Here is a 20,856-nt window from a genome sequence, read left to right on the forward strand (position 1 = left end):
GTAAGTATGTGCCAGTGTAGCCTATGGAATAAAAAGTTCTTTCCAATAGTTCATGTTGCGGGACTTCCTGGTGGCACAGTGGTTTAAGACTCTGCGCTCCCAATGCAGGGGGCCCGGATTCAATCCCTGATCAGTGAACTAGATCCCACATGTATGCAGCAACTGAGTTTGCATGCCACAACTAAGGAGCCCACGTGCTGCAGCTAAGGAGCCGGCCTGCCGCAACTAAGACCCAGCGCAACCAAATAAATAATAAACATTAGAAAAAATAGTTCATGTTGCCAGTGAGAATGGAAAAGAAGGGAGGGGAGATTATGCAGTCCTTATTGCCGCTTGAGAATCTGTCAAGTTTTGCCAGATCGTCCCGTTTTTCAATTTAGGCTGGGAATCTGGTCATGAATTTTCACAAATTTTAAGCATTGCCAAATAATGAAAACTCTCATACAACTGAAAAAAAGAAATCACCAATTGGGTCTAAGAAAACATCCCTCGGGTCCCAAGTTTGAGTTTCGTCCTAGAGGCGTTAACGAGACCAGAGGTGGCTTCTTGATTAATCCCCGACTTTTGGAAGCGTGTTTGGGGTGAGAGCTGGAAGCACAGGCAGGCAGCGCCCCCTCCAGCCGCTAGGGGGAAGCAGGCTCACACCCGGCAAGGGCGTACTTCTCAGGGACCTATGGCTTCTTCCGCCCTGTGGCTCTGAAAGGGGTCGTTTCCTCCTGAGACTTTGAAAAAGACTTAAGAAGAGTACACAGAAGAGCCCTCTCACGCCCGCGCCGGCCCTCGGCCCGCCCCTCGGCCCGCCCCTCCGCCATCTTTGCGCCCCGCCCCGCCGCTACCTCCGGGTCAGTTTCGCGCCAAATTGTCCGGCAAGCAAAATGGAGCCCGGAAGGAGGCCAGGAGGTCTGACGTCATGCGCCCTGCCGCCAATCCTCTTCGGCGGCCCGCTCGTGGGGGCGGGACTCGCGGGCGCAGCACGGTCCAATCGCTGGCCGCGGGGTCCCGGCGAACCAATGAGGGCGCAGCAGCCGCGGCGTCCAAACGCTGCGTCTGTTTTTTCCCGCGCAAGGCGGCGGCGGGCCGTGGCGGGTCTTGTCTCTGGTTCCAGGGAGCGCGGGAAGGGAGAGGTGAGGTCAGCGGGGCTGGGGAGTGGGCACCGCGGAGCCGGGCGCAGGGGTCGGCAGGCATCTGCATTTGGGGCGCAGTACGTCTGGGCAGGGGTTTCTCCTGGGAGGACTGGTGTAGGGGTCCGGGAAGCGGAACCGGGCTCACGCCCGCCCCGCATTCGGAGCCGAGGACCCAGGTATCGGAGGGGACGCCGCGCGGCCCCATCCCCGCCCCCCCCGAATCTGCTCCAGCTCCTTGTCCCCGCGCCAGGTGCAGTCATGTCGGGCTTCGACGACCCCGGCATTTTCTACAGCGACAGCTTTGGGAGCGACAACGCGGCCGATGAGGGGCAGGCCCGCAAGTCGCAGCTGCAGAGGCGCTTCAAGGAGTTCCTGCGGCAGTACCGAGTGGGCACGGACCGCACTGGCTTCACCTTCAAGTACAGGTGCGGGCCGGAGCGGTGCAGGAGGGAAGGTGCGGTCCCAGTGGTGCTTCGTCCACTCACTGGGGCCCCGCACCCCCGTGGCGTATGGTTTTGTACATTTCACATATGAAGTTAACGATTGAGTGAGTCACCTGGGTTCTTCGTCCAGGATTTGTTCCTATTAATCTGTTTCTTACTGTCTTTCCGTTTAATGTCTGCGATACCTTGTAAACCAAGTTCTGAGTGGATGCAAAAGGTGAAGATGGTAGTTATGTTTTACTTCACTCATTCATTCATTCTTCATTCCACTCAATCAACTCCTATTGACTGAGCACCTGCTGCATGCCAGGCACTGTTCCAGGTGCTGGGCTGCAGCACTGAATGAGCTGGGCAAGGCCCCTGTTCCTAGTCATTGTACATTGGTGCCATCGCACCAGATCCTCATAGGCCGTTAAAATGGAGAGAACGTGAGTTTGTGGGTCCAGGCTTGGGCCTGATTGATTATTAGCTGAGTGACTTCCAAGTGATGGTGTCTCTGGGCCTCAGTTTCTTCATCAGTAAAACGGCACAGCCACTCCTGCCTCCACTTATTCATGCATCAGCCGACATTGACCATCTATGTGCTGGACTCTGAGATGCAAAGATGAAAAGATTCATACTACTTGCTCTCAAGGAGCTTCCAAGTCAGTGAGAATGAGGCATTGGGACCTACAAATAAATTACAAAGTGATAATCACTTCAAAGGAGGAATGTACAAGAGGAGTTAGGGAGGCTTCCAGGGGAGCGAGGTGACCTTGAGCTGAGAGGAGAGTGTCAAGCATGGAAGGCATTTCAGATAGGAGCAGTTGCATGCATGGGCAGGGTATGGGGTGGCCTGTTAACAGCAAGGGGCTCTCGGGGCCAGGCTGGCTGTTGTATGCAGCTCCGGACATGAGGTAGACAGGGATGAGACCGAGGAGGTCAGTGGCCCCCAAATGTGTTTTTGGGATAATAGTCCCATAGGATGCTCTGTAAAAAGAGTTTGGTGGTTGACAAGACAGACATGGTCTCTGCTGCCTTCAATCTCCAGGTTCTAGCTGTGTGCCTTGTTAGTATCTGAGAGAGGGTTAAAGGCTCCAAGGAGTCCACTGAAAGGACTGGTTTGCAGTGAGAGTCTTCCAGACACCTACGCACAGAACCCTGTCTGTGAGCACTGAACTGTCCTTTGATTACTGCTTGGACCCGCTCCGCCGAGCTTTCTTTGGAGGATACCTTTCAGCAGTGGGGGGGCCTCTGCAGGGTTAAATAACAGAACCACCTGGAACTAGATGTGTTTGGGAAGCAGGGTGGCGGGGCAGTGGTGTGGGAGACTCAGGGTGCGGGCGCACCTCAGCCAGCGTTGTCTCCTCTTCTCCGCACCCTTCCCCACCCCCACCCCCACCCCAGGGATGAGCTCAAGCGGCATTATAACCTGGGGGAGTACTGGATCGAGGTGGAGATGGAGGACCTTGCCAGCTTCGACGAGGACCTGGCCGACTACTTGTACAAGCAGCCGGCTGAGCATTTGCAGCTGGTGAGTGGGACCTCCCCGCCCCCCCCCCCGAACCCCCAGGGCTGGCCCTGCTCTGGTCACTCACAGCCTGCCCCCCTCCTGCTCTCCAGCTGGAGGAAGCTGCCAAGGAGGTGGCTGATGAGGTGACCCGGCCCCGGCCTGCTGGCGACGAGGTGCTCCAGGACATCCAGGTCATGCTCAAGTCGGATGCCAGCCCATCCAGCATCCGTAGCCTGAAGGTGGGTCCACTCATGCCAGTTGAAGGGTGGCGGTGGCGGCTGCATGTGAGGAGGGGCTTTGGAGAGAGACCTGGGTGCCAGCTGTGTGACCCTGAGCAACTCACTCGACCTTTCTGAGCCTGTTTGCGCCCCTGAAAACTTAGCTCGTCGGGCAAATGTTTGCTGAGTTCCTCCTGTGGGCAAGGCGTGAGTTGGGTCCTGGAGAAACAGTGGTGAACTCAGGACAAGCTGCTGTCCCCGGGGAGACTGGCTAAGCCGGTGAACGTCACCCATGGTAACTGTAGATGACCGTAAGAGCAATGGGAGAAACCAAGAGGGTGATGAGAAAACGCGGGGGCCCTTCTGGAAAACATCAAGAAGGCTGCTTTGAGGAGGGCACGTCTGAGTGGAGATCTGAGGGTGAGAACAGGCAGCACGCAAACAGCTGGGAGAGAATGTTCGGGCGGTGGGGGCAGGGAGGGCACAGCTGGTACAAAGCCTGCGAGGCAAGGGGCGCAGGGTGTGTACCAGGCCGAGGGGAGGACAGCCAGCATGGCTGGAGAGTGATGAGGACGAGGGAGAGTTTGGCAGAGCCAGTCTGCCATCCAGTCTTTATTGGTTTTATTCAACGAGCACTTCTCTAGAGACTGCCCCTCGCCGGGTGCTCGGGGGGGACCCTCACTGTAGACAGACAGGACCTGGTTCCATGGAGCTTACAGTGGGAGAAACAGACAAGGAGCAGTGAGCTGATTTCAGGTCCTGTGGTACGAGTCATGAAGCAAAGGAAACAGGCAATGTGACAGTGGCCGGGGGTCCGGGAGGTGGTCGGAGAAGGCCCCTCTGAGGAAGTGATGTTGGCGCGAAAACCTGAGGGATACGCAGCCCTGTGACAGCCTGAGGGAGGAGAGTTCCAGGCTCCTGGAGAAGCAGGTGCAGAGGCACTGGGGTGGGGACAGCGGCAGGTTTCAAGGGACAGAAAGAAGCCAGTGTGGCTGGACCTCAGGGAGTGAGGGTGGGGGGAGAGGAAGGGAGGGAGCGGGTAGAGAGGCCAGATGGCCAGGGCCTTGGCTGCTGTGGAAAGCAGCTTGAATTGAAGGTTAGGTAGGAGGATGGGCCGATTCTATCTTTAAAGGTGCCCTTGGGCTGCCGTGTGAAAGGAGAATTTATACAACAGGCAGGGGTGGGAGAGGAGAGCTTCCTGAGGAGGAAGTGAGGGCCTGACGTTGGTTCCTCTGTCACGAGGCTGTTGTGAGAAGCAAATGAAAGGATGCGTGTGGCTGTGCCTTTGAACTGTGGGCCCAGGTAGTGTCACCTCCTCCCTTCCGTGTCACTCACCAGAAGGCCACACTCTGGTCTTTGCTGGAATCCCCATGTCCTGCACCTTGGCTGGGGTCCCTGCCAAATCCTCCTTGATTAGCACAGTGGCAGTTCTGTTCCAGAAGCAGGGCTGGGCTGTGGGCTCTCAAGGCTGTGGAGCGTGTTGGCTTCGTCTCTGTGCCCAGCACCAGGGAGGGGACCTGGGACCGTGTGTGGAACTCACCCGAGCATCACGCATTTGCCTGTCTGCGGAGGAGGCATTGGACTTGTTTTGAGGGGCAGCTGTTTCCTCAGAGAAGCAAAGCTCAGCCCCACATGGGACAAGCTTCCTATTCTCAGACCCACTGGAAAACCCAGTGACTGGCCTGCCTCGGGTGACGGGTGTCCTGTAGTAGAGGAGGGGTCCTCTCCAGAAGGATCGCTTGTTGGGGTGGCTTAGGGGCTGAGGCAGCCTCAGTCTTTTCCAACCCTGGGATCCTGGAGGGCTAGGCTTCCTGCAGCTTGTAGATAGTTTTCCCGAAGACAAGCTCTCGGGGGGGTTCAGCAGTTCTGGGGCCCGCCGGGCTGTGGCAGCAGCACGTGCCTCTGGTCTCACTTAATGGGGGGGCAGCCCCCTTCCTGAGCCTTTCCCCTTCTGCTCCCTTCCCCACCTTCTGGGCTGCGAGGGGCCTCAGCACGAACCTGTAGCCTGCCTGTCTGTCCCAGAAAAGCTCCTGGGAGGGGGAAGAAGAGATGATGATGAAAGGAACTTTTCTTGTTTTTTGCTTTTTATTATTAAAAAAATCACACACACAAAAGTAGTGAGAAGAGTGTAATGAACCCCATCTACCTCCACCTGGATTTAATGGCTGTTAACATTTTGCCTTATTTGCTTTCTTCTTTTTTCTGCTAAAGCGTTTTATTATTTATTTTTGGCTGTGTTGGGTCTTCGTTGCTGTGTGCGGGCTTTCTCTAGTTGTGGTGAGCAGGGGCTACTCTTCGTTGCGGTGCGCGGGCTTCTCATTGCGGTGGCTTCTCGTTGCAGAGCACGGGATCTAGGCACGTGGGCTTCAGTAGTTGTGGCTTGTGGGCTTTAGGAACGCGGGCTTCAGTAGTTGTGGCGCCACAGGGCTTAGTTGCTCCGCGGCATGTGGGATCGTCCCGGACCAGGGCTCGAACCCGTGTCCCCTGCATTGGCAGGCGGATGCCTAACCACTGCGCCACCAGGGAAGTCCCTTGCTAAAGTATTTTAAAGTAAGTTACAGACATGGTCCTGTATCCCTGAACACTTCAGTACACATTAGAAAAAGATTCTCCTACGTGATCTCAAGTGTTCCCGGCTCCCTTTAACCAGCCACCCTCCCCGTGGCTCTGTTGCAGTCGGACACGATGTCTCACCTGGTGAAGATCCCCGGCATCATCATTGCCGCCTCTGGGGTCCGTGCTAAGGCCACCCGCATCTCCGTCCAGTGCCGCAGCTGCCGCAACACCCTCACCAACGTCGCCATGCGCCCCGGCCTGGAGGGCTACGCCCTGCCCAGGAAGTGCAACACGTGAGTGGGCTCTGCGTGGTCCTGCGGCACGGTGGGGGTGACAGGGTGACATCTGAGCGGAGATGTGAAGGAGGAGGACCCGGCCTGTACCTCCTGCAGCAGGGAGGGGCTGGGGCAGCGGTGTGCCCTGGGGACCTGGGGCAGACCTGACGCCCTGGGGCGGTGGCGTCCCTCTGCAGTGGTGAGTTCTGTCCCTCCAGGGCGCCCAGACAACCTGTGCCGGGAGCCAGGGTTGGGAGTCCACCGGGAGTCTTCTACAGCAAACCTTGGCTCGCTGGGGCAGGTCTGGAGGGAAGGCCCAGGAACATGCCAGGCTCCCTTGTTTACACATTGCCTGTGGCTGCATTTGCGCTTCGGAGGCAGAGCGTGTGGCCTCGTGGCCCACAAAACTGAAAATATTTGTCTCTGGCTCCTTACAGAAAACCATTGCCGACCCCTGATCTCAAGGGCCCCTGCCCTCTCTGGCTGCTGGTTCCCCTCAGCTTCCCAACCTCAGGCCTCAGCCACCCTTCTTTTCTCGATACTTAACCCCCTGGCCTGTATCGGGCTTTGAATACCGTCTGTGTGCAGGGGACACGCAAATGTGTGTTTCCACTGAACCCCAGCCTCACACGCAGCTGCCCGCCGGACACCCTCGCGTGGGTGTCTGCTGGGCGTCGCAGATTTGCACAAGCCCTGCACCCCGTGTGGCAGATTCCATCCCATCCCAAGATCTGCCCTCCTGCAGCACGACCCCTACCCCAAGTGGGAAGGCCATCTTTTCAGGTGTTCGGGTCAAAATCCTTGGTCTCGTGGTGTTTTTTCCTGTCTCGTATCCAGACAATCAGGAAGCCCTTCCGCTCTGCCCTTACGTTTGTACGTGGAGAATCAGGTCTTTTCTCACCCCCTTTGGCGCGTCTCCTTGCTCCGCGCTGCCGTCATCCCTCACCTGGCCTGGTGCCCTGGTGCCCCTGCGCCCGCCCACCCTCTTCCCCCAGTCTCTCCACCCCCTGGCAGCCAGGTGACCCTTTACACTGCAGGCGATTCAGCCGTTTCCGTCTCTCCCAAAGTCAAGGCCCATCTCAGCCTGCATGGCCCTCCTCGGTCTGCTCCTGGCTCCTGTGGCCTCCTGTCCTCCCTTCTCTCTCGGCCCTGCCTCCCTGCCATTCCCGGAACATGCTGAGCGCGCTCTTGTCACAGGGCCTTTGGACTTGCTGTTCTCCGCCCGGAACTTACTTTCTTCTGACCTCCAAAGTCTGTGACCTCGCTGCTTCCTTCAGCTTTCTCCTCCGATATCACCTCACAAGGGTGCCTCCCTGACCCTCCCCCTTAGGCCTGGGGTGCGTGTCCCTCTTGCAGACCCGCCTCCTTGATGGTACCTCTGTTGTCCTGGTGTGTGGTTATCTGCCGGTTGGCGTTCTTGGCCTCCCATGACCAGAACTTGAGCTCCAGAAGAGCAGGGACTTTCTGTTCACGGCTGTGTCCCCAGTGCATCGGATAGTGCCCGGCATAAAGTCAGTGCTTTGCAGTAACGCAACTGTAATAGTGGGATAGTGATTTCATCATGTTGCGGTGCGTGGACGCCTGGAACCCTGAGCAGGGTCTCGAGGCACCCAGACCCTCACTGGCAGATCCTGGGATCTGAGTGGGGGCTGGAAAGGTCACTGGAGATTTGGCCCCTCTTCACCTGTGGGGACACTGAGACCCCCTCGGGAGGGCTGGGAGTGTGACTTGTCTACCTCGCAGTAGGTTATTGGGGGAGCCAGGCTCAGAGCAGGTCTCCCCACTCCTAGCCCTGTGGGTATCCCCTGCTGAGCTGCCCTCCTTTAGGGCCTTCTCCCAGGGTCCTGGAGACCCCTAGCTTGTTGCTGCCCAGTCCTGTCGCTGACTCCTGGCCTTGGGGCTCTGGGGGCAGCTCTGGTGACCCTTCTTCTCCCCACCGACAGGGATCAGGCCGGGCGCCCCAAGTGCCCGCTGGATCCGTACTTCATCATGCCGGACAAGTGCAAGTGCGTGGACTTCCAGACCCTGAAGCTGCAGGAGCTGCCGGATGCGGTGCCCCATGGCGAGATGCCCAGACACATGCAGCTCTACTGCGACAGGTGAGCGGGCTCCCTGGCCGTGCCCCTGAGTCGGGTGCCGCGAGTGGCCGGCTGAGCGCAGTGGGGTGCGGGGGAGGACGGCTGGTTACAGGACACTTGCTCTGTGCCTGGTGCTGCCCTCATGCTTCCTCTCATCTCATCTCCCCATAATCTGCAGGGGCAGGTCCACCCCTCTTTGCAGACGAGGATGTGTGACCAGCTCAGCGAGTGGAGGGGCTGGGCTGCCAGCCTGCATTCTTCCTGCAGAGTCTCCGCAGCCCTCTTAGAACTGGGAGGCCCAGAGCTGGACAGCCAGTAGCTGGGGGAGCCCCTTTCCAGCCTGACGCCCACCCCAGGCTTTCTGTTAAGATTCTTCCTTGGATGTTGCTGGGTGATTGGAAAGGGGGAGAGGGTGCTGGGCCAGCCCGGTCCCTTCCTGGTGACCTGGGAGGAAGGTGCGGAGGTGTGGACTGGGCTTCTTCACCTGGGCTCCTGCACCCCGACGTCGCGTGCTGCACGTTTCTCGGAGGAGGGGGTCCGTAGGTCATTAGCTTCCTTAGTGGCTGTGGAAGGCGTAGAGGTCAGGCTCTTGAGCAAGTTACATGGGCTCTCTGAGCCTCCGTCTCCTTACCAGGAGAATGGGGACAGTGACAGGCCTTAATCTCATCAGGCTGCTGGGAGATTTAAATTGGAAGATGCATGTTGAGTGTGTAGCACGGTTCCTTTTTCTTCTTCTTTTTCTTTTAGTTGAGATATAGTTGTTTTACAATGTTGTGTTAGTTTCTACTGTATAGAGAAGTGGAGTTCCCTGTGCTATACAGCAGGTTCTCATTAGTTATCTATTTTATACATAGTAGTGGGTATATGTCAATCCCAGTCTCCCAGTTCATCCCACCCCGCTTTTCACCCATTTGGTGTCCATATATTTGTCCTCTACACTGTGTCTCTAGCACAATTCCTTAATACAGATTAAATATTCGGTATTTATTAGATTGTTCAAGTGGTCTCTGATTAGATTATTCAAAGCTGAGGAAGTGCGGTCTGGGAAGAGGGGAGTCATAGAACATTAACAAGTACAGTGAGGGTCCTTCAGGGGATGTGACTCTCTGGTGGATAAAGCACTTTTGGGTCTCGTACCTCACTTCATCCCACAGTAACCCAGCAGGTCAGATCACTTTATCATCCCCTCCCAGGCTCAGAGAGGTCACACAGCTTCTAAGCAGCAGAGTACGGATACATGCCCCAGCGTCCTTTCTGTGCTGCACAGGTTGGAGGGGCTCAGAGACTTCCCTGTTTCTCTCTTTCTCTTTCTCTACATATATATATATATATATATATATATTTAAAATATTTATTTATTTATTTAGCTGTGCTGGGTCTTAGTTGCGGCAACGTGGGATCTTTGTTGCGACATGCGGTATCTTTTGTTGCGGCGCTCAGGCTTCTGTCTGGTTGTGGCGCGTGAGCTCAGTCTTTGTGGCGCGCGGGCTTAGTTGCCCCGTGGCATGTGCGATCTTAGTTTCCCGACCAGGGATCGAACCCGTGTCCCCTGCGTTGGAAGGTGGATTCTTAACCACCGGACCACCAGGGAAGTCCCTCAACGTCTTTTTTTTTTTTAAGAGGAAATTAAAATCCAGAGGCAGAATGACTTGACTGAGCTCATGGAGCCGTGGAAGAGGCAGAAGCAGGGCGTGGCCCTTGCAGGGAGGCTGGGAGGGCGTGAGGAGGCAGGCTTCCCCCGAGATGGCCGAGGGGGGCCCTGCAACGCGTCTGACAGCAGATGAGATGGAGGCGGGGCACCTGAGGGGCTGGGGTGGGCGCCCCCCAACTCCAGCCAGCATAACGGACGAACTCCTGAGGCCCGTGGAGGGGTCAGGCCGCCCCCATGACCAAGGCCTGTCCTCCTCCCAGCAGCTGGGCCGTCCAAGCATGGGCTGGGTTGTGGTGAGAGGGAGAGGGCCCTGGGCAGTGCGGGGGCTGGAGCCAGCCTGTGGGGCCTCGTGTAGAGATGCCGAGGTGGACGGACGGCAAGCGTGACGGGGTCGGGGGAGCCGGGGGCTCCCTGCCCCCACCAGCCTCTCACCTTCTTCCTCCCCATCCTCCTCTCAGGTACCTGTGTGACAAGGTCGTCCCTGGGAACAGGGTCACCATCATGGGCATCTACTCCATCAAGAAGTTTGGCCTGACCGCCAGCAAGGGCCGCGACAGGGTGGGCGTGGGCATCCGGAGCTCCTACATCCGGGTCCTGGGCATCCAGGTGGACACAGATGGCTCCAGTGAGTGTGCTTTGGGCCGAACCCCCGTCGTCCCTCCCCTGGGCTGTTGGTGGGCCTCGTCCTGGTCTCCCCGTCTCCGCCTTTGCCCCTGCGCTCTGTCCCGCACGGCAGCTGGGTGAGCCCCGCGGGCAAGATGGAAGGTGTCCCTGAGGGCCCCTGTCACCTGGCCCTCCTCAGGTCATCCCCCCTGCCCTGCACACTCTTCCGCTTGCTCACTGGACCCTGGAACACACAGGCCCACGCCTGGTGCGGAGACCTGGGGTTCTGTCTTCGCTCAGACTGACGCTTGTGCTGCCCGGCTCTGAGGGCCCTGCCCTCTGGGAGGCCCCGGGCCGGCCCAGGGTGGTGGGCCACAGGCAGCAGGTTCTCCCTCGGGGCACTCACGCAACCCCTCCTCTGCCCGCCCAGGCCGCAGCTTTGCTGGGGCCGTGACCCCGCAGGAGGAGGAGGAGTTCCGGCGCCTGGCCGCCCTCCCCAATGTCTACGAGGTCATCTCCAAGAGCATCGCCCCCTCCATCTTCGGGGGCACAGACATGAAGAAGGCCATCGCCTGCCTGCTCTTCGGGGGTTCCCGAAAGAGGTGGGTGTCCACGCCCCCCAGGTCCGGGGAGGGGAACGAGTGACTTGCCCGCAGGAGGGCAGCTGCCGGGTGCTCAGGACTTGAATGCCCTTTTCATTTGCCCAGGACCCTCAGCCCCACCTGCTTCTCTCAGGCACCCTCCCCACCTCCCAGGCTCGCTGCCAGCCAGCTGGGGGCTGGCCCACACCCTTCCTCTGGAGCAGTTGCCCGGCCCTGGCTAGGCTGGGGCCTTGGCGGTGTGCAGAGCCTGTGGCCAGTGCAGGGGAGAGCTCGGGCTTGTAGTCTGAGACCGGGGTGACATCTCTCATGGCTGCCTATTTGCCTTGCGACCTTGGGCAAGCGACACCACCTCTCTGAACCCAAGTCTCCACAAGAATAAGACGGGTGAAAGCCTCATACTCGGGAGGTCACGTCCTTTTAAAATAAAATAGTAGAAGTAGAGGAAGTAATAATATTATTAGCAGCTACCAGTTACCGAGTTCTTACCACGTGCCAGACATTCTTCTGAGTGCTTTTATGTGTTTCCAACCCAGTCAGTTCCCAGGTTAGCCCTGTGAGAAAGTTACAGTCGAGCCCATTTCATAGATGAGGAAGTTGAGGCATAGAGAGCTAAAGGAACTTGCTCACAGGCACGTGCACTGGGGCCAGGAGCCTGCCCTCGCGGTGTCTGCTCCACAGTACTGCGTGCAGCCCGCTGGCGGCTCCCTCTCTTTCCTTCTCTCCAGCTGGGTTGGGGGGTGTTTATCAGATGCCGACTGTGTGTGCCCGAGCCCAGCTCTAAGTGCCGTTTCCTCTGACCCTCCCCTCCCTTGGAGGCAAGTCACCACGGATGAGGCTAGGGGACACAGCTGGCTATGAACGTGGCTCTCAGGCCAGAGCCCCCGCCTCCCCGCCTGCTCTGAGGCTCATGACAGGTCGGGGGGCCGACAGCCAGACCGCTGTGACCAACCAGCCGTAGCCCTGGGTTTCTCGCCTTGCTCACCTGGCCCGCCTGCCCGTCTTCCCCCAGGCTCCCCGACGGCCTCACTCGCCGAGGAGACATCAACCTGCTGATGCTGGGGGACCCGGGGACGGCCAAGTCCCAGCTGCTGAAGTTTGTGGAGAAGTGCTCTCCCATCGGGGTGAGTGCCCAGGGTGACCTCTGTCCGCCTTGGCTGCGCCGCGGAGAGGAAGGCTGCAGGCAGGACCGCAGAGGATAGAGGAGGAAGGGGACCGACGGCGTGTGTAGGTTTGGGGCAGCGGGCCGAGTGCCGGACTGGATGGGGTTTGTTTGGTCTCAGCCTGGCTGGTAATTGGCTGTGGGCCTTGAGCAAGTCACGCAATCTCTCTGAGTCTCAGTTTATCCATCCGCTAAGTCTTAACATCGATAGCAATAGATGACAAGGGACTCAGGGTGGGGATGCCTTTCCTGGGAGTCAGGAGGCGACCCAGCCCTGAGGCCCCCGGAGCAGTGTCACTGCTCTCCTCTCGGCCTCAGTTTGCTCCTCCGTGAGCCGGGCCCCTGGGGGCTGCTTCATGGGACAGCCGTGGGGTTCAGGCGAGTGATGGATGTGAACGATCCCCTGTGGGAGAACCGCCAGGCTGGGGCTGGGGTGGTCCCCCCATTGGAGGAGGAGCACTGAGGTGGTCTGTGCTCTGCAGCCAGCTGTGATGTATGACCTTGGTTGAGCCCTAGCTCCTGGGGCCCCTTGACTTACTGGGTCAGCATGGAGCCATGATGGGCCCTGACCCTCCCGCCTCCCTCCCCCAGGTGTACACGTCTGGGAAAGGCAGCAGCGCGGCCGGCCTGACAGCCTCGGTGATGAGGGACCCCTCGTCCCGGAACTTCATCATGGAGGGCGGGGCCATGGTCCTGGCCGATGGTGGGGTCGTCTGTATCGATGAGTTTGACAAGGTGAGCCTGGCAGGGTGAGGTGGTGGCTCAGTGGTGGTGGTGCCTGCTGGCCGCGGGCTGGGGGTGTGGCCTTCTGTGCTTGGAGGGCAGAAACCACCTGTGATGTGGAGACCTCCCGTGACTATCGGGAAGTAGCTGCACCTCTCCGAGCCCCGGTTTCCGCACCTGAGAGTGGGGAGAGGAGAGCCAAGCCCACACACTGTCCCCGTGACTAGAGGTGACCCGGTTCCTGCCATCGGCCTGGCACAGGGTCGGGACTTGGGAGTGGTAGCTCCTGTAGGGTTTCCTGCTGCCACCGTGCCCCGGCCCCTCACCTGGGTCTGGTGGACGTTTCTATCTCCTACACAGATGCGAGAAGACGACCGCGTGGCCATCCACGAGGCCATGGAGCAGCAGACCATCTCCATCGCCAAGGTGAGCATCCTCCCTGGTCCAGCCTGGCGGAGCTGTTCCGGGGTGCTGGGAGGGGCAGGTTCTGGCCCCGTCCTCAGGCTGCCCCGAGCGGCCCGACCTCTGTTGGCCGCAGCAGTGGTCCTGGAATCCTGCGTGCGTGCGTGCGTGCGTGCGTGCGTGCGTGCAGGCATGGGTGTGCGCACCTGAGAGGGCCGCGACCCCGCGTTCTCACCTCCCTGGCCTCTGCTGCCCCCCGTGCTCCCCTGACAGGCCGGCATCACCACCACCCTCAACTCCCGCTGCTCCGTCCTGGCTGCTGCCAACTCGGTGTTTGGCCGCTGGGACGAGACGAAGGGGGAGGACAACATCGACTTCATGCCCACCATCCTGTCCCGTTTCGACATGATCTTCATCGTCAAGGACGAGCACAACGAGGAGAGGGATATGGTGCGTGGGGGGCAGGGCTCCAGCCAGGCCCGCGGCTCTGGGGGGCGGGGGCGGGGGTGGGCAGACAAGGGGCTTGACCCCAAGTCCCGGCCACCAGATCGGCCCATGAGTGGGCCACCAAGGAGGCAGGGTCGTGGATTCCAAGAGCGCTGCACTGGGCGTCCCGGGTCCTACCTCTCCTGTGCTCCACGCGCCGTGAGATTTGGGCCCAGTCATTCCCTGGGTGTCGGTCCCTTCTGTGTGAAATGAGGGGGTTGACCTTTGGATGCAAGTACTAGAACCCCAGTTCCGGTCAGTCAGCTTCTAAAAGGAACTCCGGCGCTTACATAATGGACAGGCCTGGAGGCGCGAGGCTCGGCTAGGTCAGGTCTCTGGGTCGTCTGGGTGCCGCTGTCTCTGCCCCTCGGCCTGGCCTCCCTTAGTGGAGGCTTGTTCTCAGGCAGCTGCACCCCTCGTGGTGGCAGAGGAGGGCCTGGCAGCTCTGGGATGTTGTCTTACCAGCTGACAACCCCCAGGGAAAGAGAGGGCCTCCTCCTCTCCACCAGTTCTAGCCCTGGCAGCTCTTCTGTCCCTGCCTGCTCCACCTCCGTGTTGGGGCCTGGTTTGGGAAGGCTTGCGGGCTGACCCCGTGTCCCCTCCGCCTCCCAGATGCTGGCCAAACACGTCATCACTCTGCACGTGAGCGCGCTGACGCAGACCCAGGCCGTGGAGGGCGAGATCGACCTGACCAAGCTAAAGAAGTTCATCGCCTACTGCCGCGCGTGAGTCCTGGACGCAGGCCCCGCGGGGGTGGGGCTGCCCGGCTCCCCTGGGGTGGGAGAGAGCCCCATTCAGGATGCCTGAGATCAGGCCCGGAGGATTTTAGCCCTGCTCCTTCCTGACCCTGCACAGTCGCTCAGTGGCTCTTGGCCTCAGTTTCTCCATCTCCAAAGCGAAGGTGGAGAATTTAGATGGTCTCTGGACTTCTCTGGCGGTCTAGTGGTTAAGACTCCACGCTCCTAATGCAGGGGGCATGGGTTCAATCCCTGGTCGGGGAACTAAGATCCTGCATGCTGCGCGGCGAGGCCAAAAAAATAAAAAGAATTTAGATGGTCTCGAAGACCCCCTTGACTCTGGTGTGCAGGGAGGCTTGGGGACGTGGGCTCTGGGTAACTCCTGCCCCCACTGTGTGACCTTGGGAAAGTCAGTTGAGCCTCGCTTTCCCTGGGTGATTGTGTCCTAGGGTTTTTGTAAGGATCGCACAAAATGATGAGCGAGTTGGCACAGCCCTGCACCAGGTAAACACTCAGTAAATGGCAGCTGCAACCTTAAATGTTATTATTCTCACAGATGGCCAATGACAATAGTCATACGCATAGTAATTAGTCTGTGCCAGATGTTATCCTGAGAGTTTTATGTATAAGTGAACACCATCCCTCTCCCCAGACCTATGAGGTTGGTGTATTATTATTCCATTTTACAGATGGGGAAGCCGAGGCAAAGAAAGGTTAAGTAACTTGTCCAGGGTCACAGACAGGAGGTAGTGGAGCCAAGACTTGAACCCAGGTACCTGGCTCCAAAGGCTGTGCTTTTAGCCCCTGTACCAAGATTCTGGACACACACCTCAGCTGTCTCTTATTGGAACTAAAACCCAAGGGTGGAGGGATCTTTGAGTGCCTTTCTAATGGGAGGTGAAGTGCTGCATTCAGGTGGGTCCCTACTCACTGCTTCCTCCTGGTGATGGGTGGTGTGGTACCCATTGGTACCTGGGTCTTTGTCATGCCTGAGCTCTTCATGGCCCCGTCCTCAGAGGCTTGGGCCCTTGGATGTGAGTCTGAGAGCCCCGGATTCTAGTCCTCCCTTGATGCCAGGTCCCATGTGGCTTATGGGGAGTTTCCTCCCTCCCTCTGGCCTTGCTCACCTCATCCTCAGCATGAGGGTTGGATTAGGTGATCTAAGGCTTCCCTTAAATCAGTGACAGTTCAGTTGGCTGGGGCGGGGCCGCGGGGTGGCGGGGATAGGGTGGGGGTAGATCCTGAGCAGACACCCCTGCTGCTACCCTCCCCCACCCCCAGTCTGGCGTGCTCCCTGCCCTGGACAGCGGTCTCTGTGAGCCTCTTGTGGGTGTCATTGTGCATCTTGCCCTTGAATGTGTTGGGGGGAGGACCGCTGAGAGGCCACCGTCTGGTGGGCCCGGAAAGCATATGTCTGCAAGCCAGCAGAGGGCCGGGGATGGGGTGGGTACCCCAAGATTTCTTCCTCGCCTCATGGCAGCCACCCCCCATCCTGCAGGAAGTGTGGCCCTCGGCTCTCGGCAGAGGCTGCGGAGAAGCTGAAGAACCGGTACATCATCATGCGGAGCGGGGCCCGTCAGCACGAAAGGGACAGTGACCGCCGCTCGAGCATCCCCATCACCGTGCGGTGAGCAGGCGGGCGGGCCAGGGCCGGGCTGGGCAGATGGCCTCGGTTTACAAGGCACGACGTGCCCAGCAAGTCTGGGGCCGGGGCTGTTGCTGACTCCGTGCTGCAGGCCATGGTCAGGGCTGCTGGGCAGGGAGCACTCCTTTGGGAGTGGAAACAGTGGCCTCCCTGATTATCTGTATCTCTTGGTTTGTTCACTGTTGAGAAAATCTGGAACCCTTTCTTCTGAATTCGGTCTAGCTTCCCCCATTGCCGGGAAGCCTGAGGGTGAAGGAGGGTCCAGGCTGGGAGTCAGGAGACCTGGTCCTAGCCTCCAGCCCACTGTGGGACTGCAGGGAAATTGCTTTCCTTTTCTGGATCTCAGTTTTCTCAGCTGTTAGCTCTTGTCACTCTTGTGAGTTTATACAGTAGAGTGACTAAGAGCTTGAACCTAACTCGTTTGAATCTTGCTTCCAGCACTGATGAGTTAGGAGTGGATTTGGCTGTATGTAATAGCAAACCCACATGAAGTAGCTTAAGTAAATTGGGAGTTTATTTCCCCCTTCTGTAAAAACATTTGGGGGTAGGTAGCCCTACCTATTTGATGGCTCCTCAGTCATCAGCAACCTGGGCTCCTTCAGGTTCACCCTTATCCTCATCGTCCAAGATGGCTGCTGGAACTCCAGCCATCACCTCCACATTCCAGGTGGCTGGAGAGGAAGAAAAAGAAAGGTCCATCTTTTAAGGACACTTCCTGATGTTCCCGTAAAATATTTGGACTTACAGCTTACTGGCCACATCTCAGTCACACAGACACACCTAGACGCAAGAGGGTCTGGGAATTGTCTTTTAGGTAGGCGCCACGTGCTAGAATAGAAGTCGGGGTTCTGTTACTAAGGGAGATGGATCACGGGGACAGCCAGCAGTCTCCCCTGTAGTCTTACTGCCTGGGGCAGGCAGCTCGTGGAGGTCAGGGTGGGATGGGGAGAGAAGATGGGCTGAGTCCGCCCTGGCGTCCCGTCGCTCCCACACAGGCAGCTGGAGGCCATCGTGCGCATTGCTGAGGCCCTCAGCAAGATGAAGCTGCAGCCCTTCGCCACGGAGGCGGACGTGGAGGAGGCTCTGAGGCTCTTCCAGGTGTCCACGCTGGACGCCGCCTTGTCCGGCACCCTGTCAGGTGAGCAGACGCGGGGACCCAGGCTCGGGTGGCTTGTGGGCTCCGTGGGCAGGGCTCGTGCCGGACACCTGCTGTGCTTGTTGCTTCTCTGCATTTGCTCCTCCGCGCTTCCTCCTGGGAATAAGCCCCTCTCCTGTCCCCAGCCCCCACCAGCCACTTTTCCCCAAGATGGGAAGAGCAGCCTCTCTCCAGACTCTGGAGCACAATTCTTTTGACCCAGTTCATTATTATAATTCACAATTTTATCATCAGTTAAGAATGGTAGTTGGCGCCCGTTTTTTTTTTTTTTTTTTTTTTTTTTTGGCTGCACCACGCAGCATGTGGAATTTCCCTGACCAGGGATCGAACCTGCACCCCCTGCAGTGGAAACATGGAGACTTAACCACTGGACCTCCAGGGAAGTCTGCATGCACCCCTGTTGTTGAGCCGTAACCATTTGAGTGCTTCCAGAGCTCTTCCTCCGTTTCACTTACAGCTGCCCTCAAAACCCCCAGAGGCCAGGCTGGGCACGTAGCCCTTCACCTCTTAGAGATGGGAAAACTGACACCCAAAGAGGCCTTTTCACAGTGCCCAAGGTCATCGTTCACCCAGCTAGAATGCAGGTCTCTTGACCCCGAGGCCAGTGGGGTTCAGGCTGCCGTTATGTCCTGCTGCCCGCTTCGGGCTCAGCCTCTGAGCACCTTCTGGAGCACTGATTCTGTGCCAGGCTCCCCTGGGACGAATTCATTCCTTCCCCAGCAGGTATTTAGTGCTTAGAATTTACCAGGCTGTTCTAGGTGCTGGGAGTCTAGGAGTGAGCAGATCTCTAAGTCCGCGCCTTGTGAGGCCCCCCCTTCTCTACGGGGGAGACACAGCAAAGAGGCAAACAAATCAAGCTTGGGGTAAATAAAGAGCGCGGAGGGGAGAAGTCCAGCAGGTCAGGAATGTCGGGGAGGGATCCCCTGCCCCTCGGGTGGTCCGGGATGGGCCCTGAGGAGGTGGCAGGAAGCAGGGACTGGCGTGAGTGAGGACACGTGGCTCCCCGGAGTGTGGGGTTGGGCACCGCGCGTAGAGCGAGGGCTGAGTGGCAAGACCCCAAGGACAGCAGGCTCGGTGTGTTCAAGGGCCAGTGTGGCTGGAGCCAGGGAGGTGGGTGGGGTCAGATCGCCCCGCCGTCCCCTTGGTGAAGATGACTCAGGCTCTGCCCCGGAGGGCCTTCCTGGCAGTGAAACTGGAGCTGGGCTTTGCAGGCTGGGTAAGAGTTTGCCTTGCAGACTCATTTCAACTTGGAGCCTTGATGTCCCTCTCAGTGGCTCCCCCACCACGGTCCCACCCTCTCTGTGGCTGAAAAACCACGGCCTTTGCAGGCCTGGGTCAGCAGGGGAGATCCATCCTGGGGCAATAGTTGGAAATTACGAGCCTGCTTGCCTGGGCTGCTCGGGGCGCCTCACAGATGCGGTCTCCGGGGCAGCCTGCGCGCCCTTCTGGGTCACTGCTGGGTCCCCTCCAGCTCTCCATCTGAGATAGATTCCTCCAGCAAGTCTTCCTGCTGCTGCCGGTCCAGCTGCCTGGGGCCAGGTGCTGTCGTCAGCTCGTGGCCCTCAGAGCCCTCTAGTGGCTGCTCTGCTCACCAGAGTCAAAGAAAAACCTGTGCCGTGGCCTCCAGGGCCCACAGGACCTGCCTCCACTCTGGCCGTGTCCCTGGCCCCCTGACCGGGTTTGGATCGAGATGGGCATGTTTCCCACCTCCGGGCCTTTGCACCCGCTGTTCCCCCTGCCTGCAGCATCCTTCCCCACACGTCTGCCCCGTCCCCGACTCTGGGTCTCTGTCAGTCATCTCCTCGGTCAGGCCCTGGTTGTCCCCGGGCACGCTCTTCCTCTTCCTCTCATTTTCTCTTCCGGGCCTGGCTCGCTCTTAACTGCTGTGGGCAGACTGAGGTCCCCACCCACCCGTCTCCCTCCTCACACCACAGGGGTGGAGGGCTTCACCAGCCAGGAGGACCAGGAGCTGCTGAGCCGCGTCGAGAAGCAGCTCAAGCGCCGCTTTGCCATTGGATCCCAGGTGTCGGAGCACAGCATCGTCCAGGACTTCACCAAGCAGGTGGGCCTTCCCGGGGGCCCGGTGGGAGTCCTGCGGGCTCCCCGTGGCCTGGTTCCCACCCACCTAACACCGCGTCCTGTCGCTCAGCAGACAGGCCCAGGATGGGGAAGGGGCAGCTGTTCCTCGGCCCGGGCCTGTCCCCAGTGTGCCTCCCCTTGTGACTTCCTCTGTCACACTGGGGGGAGAGGAGAGGTGGCTGAGGTCCTGCTGGAGTCTCCCAGGCTTCCCCAGCCCTCCATCTCTCCCTTTGCCTCATTGCCTGGCCTGTGTCTGGGGGGGGGGGGGGCGGGGAGGGGCAGAGCCAGGAGGATGAGCCACCCAGCTCGCCAGGGACAGTGCTCTTGACCCCACAGAGAAGGGATGGGCCTTCTAGAAGCTGTGCGGAACTTGTCGCCGTCTTTGAAATCACAGGGACAATCCCAGTTTCTGGGCTCAGCTCCCTTTCATGTACGTCATCTCTTGATCCTTAGAGCAGTTCTGTGCAGTAGGTGGTACCACGCCCGTGTGAGAGATGAGCAGACAGAGACTTAACAGGGGTTTAGGGGTGTCAGGAGCTTGGGTTCTAGAGTCAGATGGGCTCAACTGAGGTCTCAGCTCTACCACTTCATTGCTGTGTGACTTGGAGCGAGTGACTTAGCTTCTCCGTGCCTCAGTTTCCTCTTCTGTAAAAAGGTGATGATCACAGTACCAGCTGCGTAAGGATGTTATGGGATAGAACGAGTGCAAGTATGTGAAGACTTAGAACAGGGCCTGGCACGTGGTAGTCGCTCAGGAAGCGTGAGCCTGTCTTAGGATGCAAAGAGGTAGGATGTGAAGGCTGGAGAGCCCCCCATGAGCACGGGGCACCTGGGCTTCCGGAGGGAGGGCTGTCTGGGGTTCCGTGGGAGGCACGCCCCTCATCCGACCCCGTGTCCTGCAGAAGTACCCGGAGCACGCCATCCACAAGGTCCTGCAGCTCATGCTGCGGCGGGGCGAGATCCAGCATCGCATGCAGCGTAAGGTCCTCTACCGCCTCAAGTGAGCTGCGCCTCCCGCCGCAGGAATGCTGTTGTCACCCCACCTCCACCTCCCTGAGCCTCCCACGTGCTCTGGACAGGACCCCAGCTGCCCTGCCTCGCTGCACCTGGCTTCTGCCTCAGCGTGCAGATCCAGGAAACGTGCCTTTGGAGTTTATCGAAATAATAAAGCCGTGGTGTGTTTGGATATCTGTGGGCTTCTGCACTGGGTGACCTGTCACCCCCATCCTGCCCTCGTGGGGCAAGGACAGGCTTTGGAATCTGACAGACCTGGGTTTCTGACCTGCGTCTTCCCCGTGGGCTCCTGGGCAGGGCATTCACCTCTGTGCTCACGTTCTGCAGCTGCTCGGTGGGGCGGGGGCGGGGGCGGGGGCGGGTCCCGCCCGCTTCTCGGACCCGCCCGCTTCTCGCCAGCACTGGTGAGAATT

The 20,856-nt window shown here is 58.9% G+C and overlaps 1 protein-coding gene across 2 annotated transcripts; it reads left to right on the forward strand.

Moving 5' to 3' along the window:
• The first annotated feature begins 761 nt into the window (after nt 1–761).
• On the forward strand, nt 762–20,613 carry MCM5 (minichromosome maintenance complex component 5). 2 transcript variants are annotated; one of them, XM_007101900.3, is made up of 17 exons: nt 762–1,124; nt 1,375–1,549; nt 2,954–3,080; nt 3,170–3,298; nt 5,954–6,126; nt 8,052–8,207; nt 10,296–10,462; nt 10,871–11,042; nt 12,052–12,163; nt 12,793–12,936; nt 13,285–13,350; nt 13,600–13,776; nt 14,425–14,537; nt 16,048–16,176; nt 17,190–17,332; nt 19,285–19,412; nt 20,332–20,613. In XM_007101900.3, exons 1-17 carry the CDS (start codon nt 911–913, stop codon nt 20,431–20,433), a joined length of 2,427 nt encoding a protein of 808 aa, XP_007101962.2. In that variant the 5' UTR covers nt 762–910; the 3' UTR covers nt 20,434–20,613. The 2 variants fall into 2 exon arrangements, with proteins under 2 accessions (XP_007101962.2, XP_007101963.1); XM_007101901.4 differs by lacking the exon at nt 762–1,124 and adding an exon at nt 1,179–1,201.
• The last annotated feature ends 243 nt before the right edge of the window (nt 20,614–20,856 follow it).

The sequence above is a fragment of the Physeter macrocephalus genome, chromosome 6 (assembly GCF_002837175.3).
Source record: "Physeter macrocephalus isolate SW-GA chromosome 6, ASM283717v5, whole genome shotgun sequence".
NCBI lineage: Eukaryota > Metazoa > Chordata > Mammalia > Artiodactyla > Physeteridae > Physeter > Physeter macrocephalus.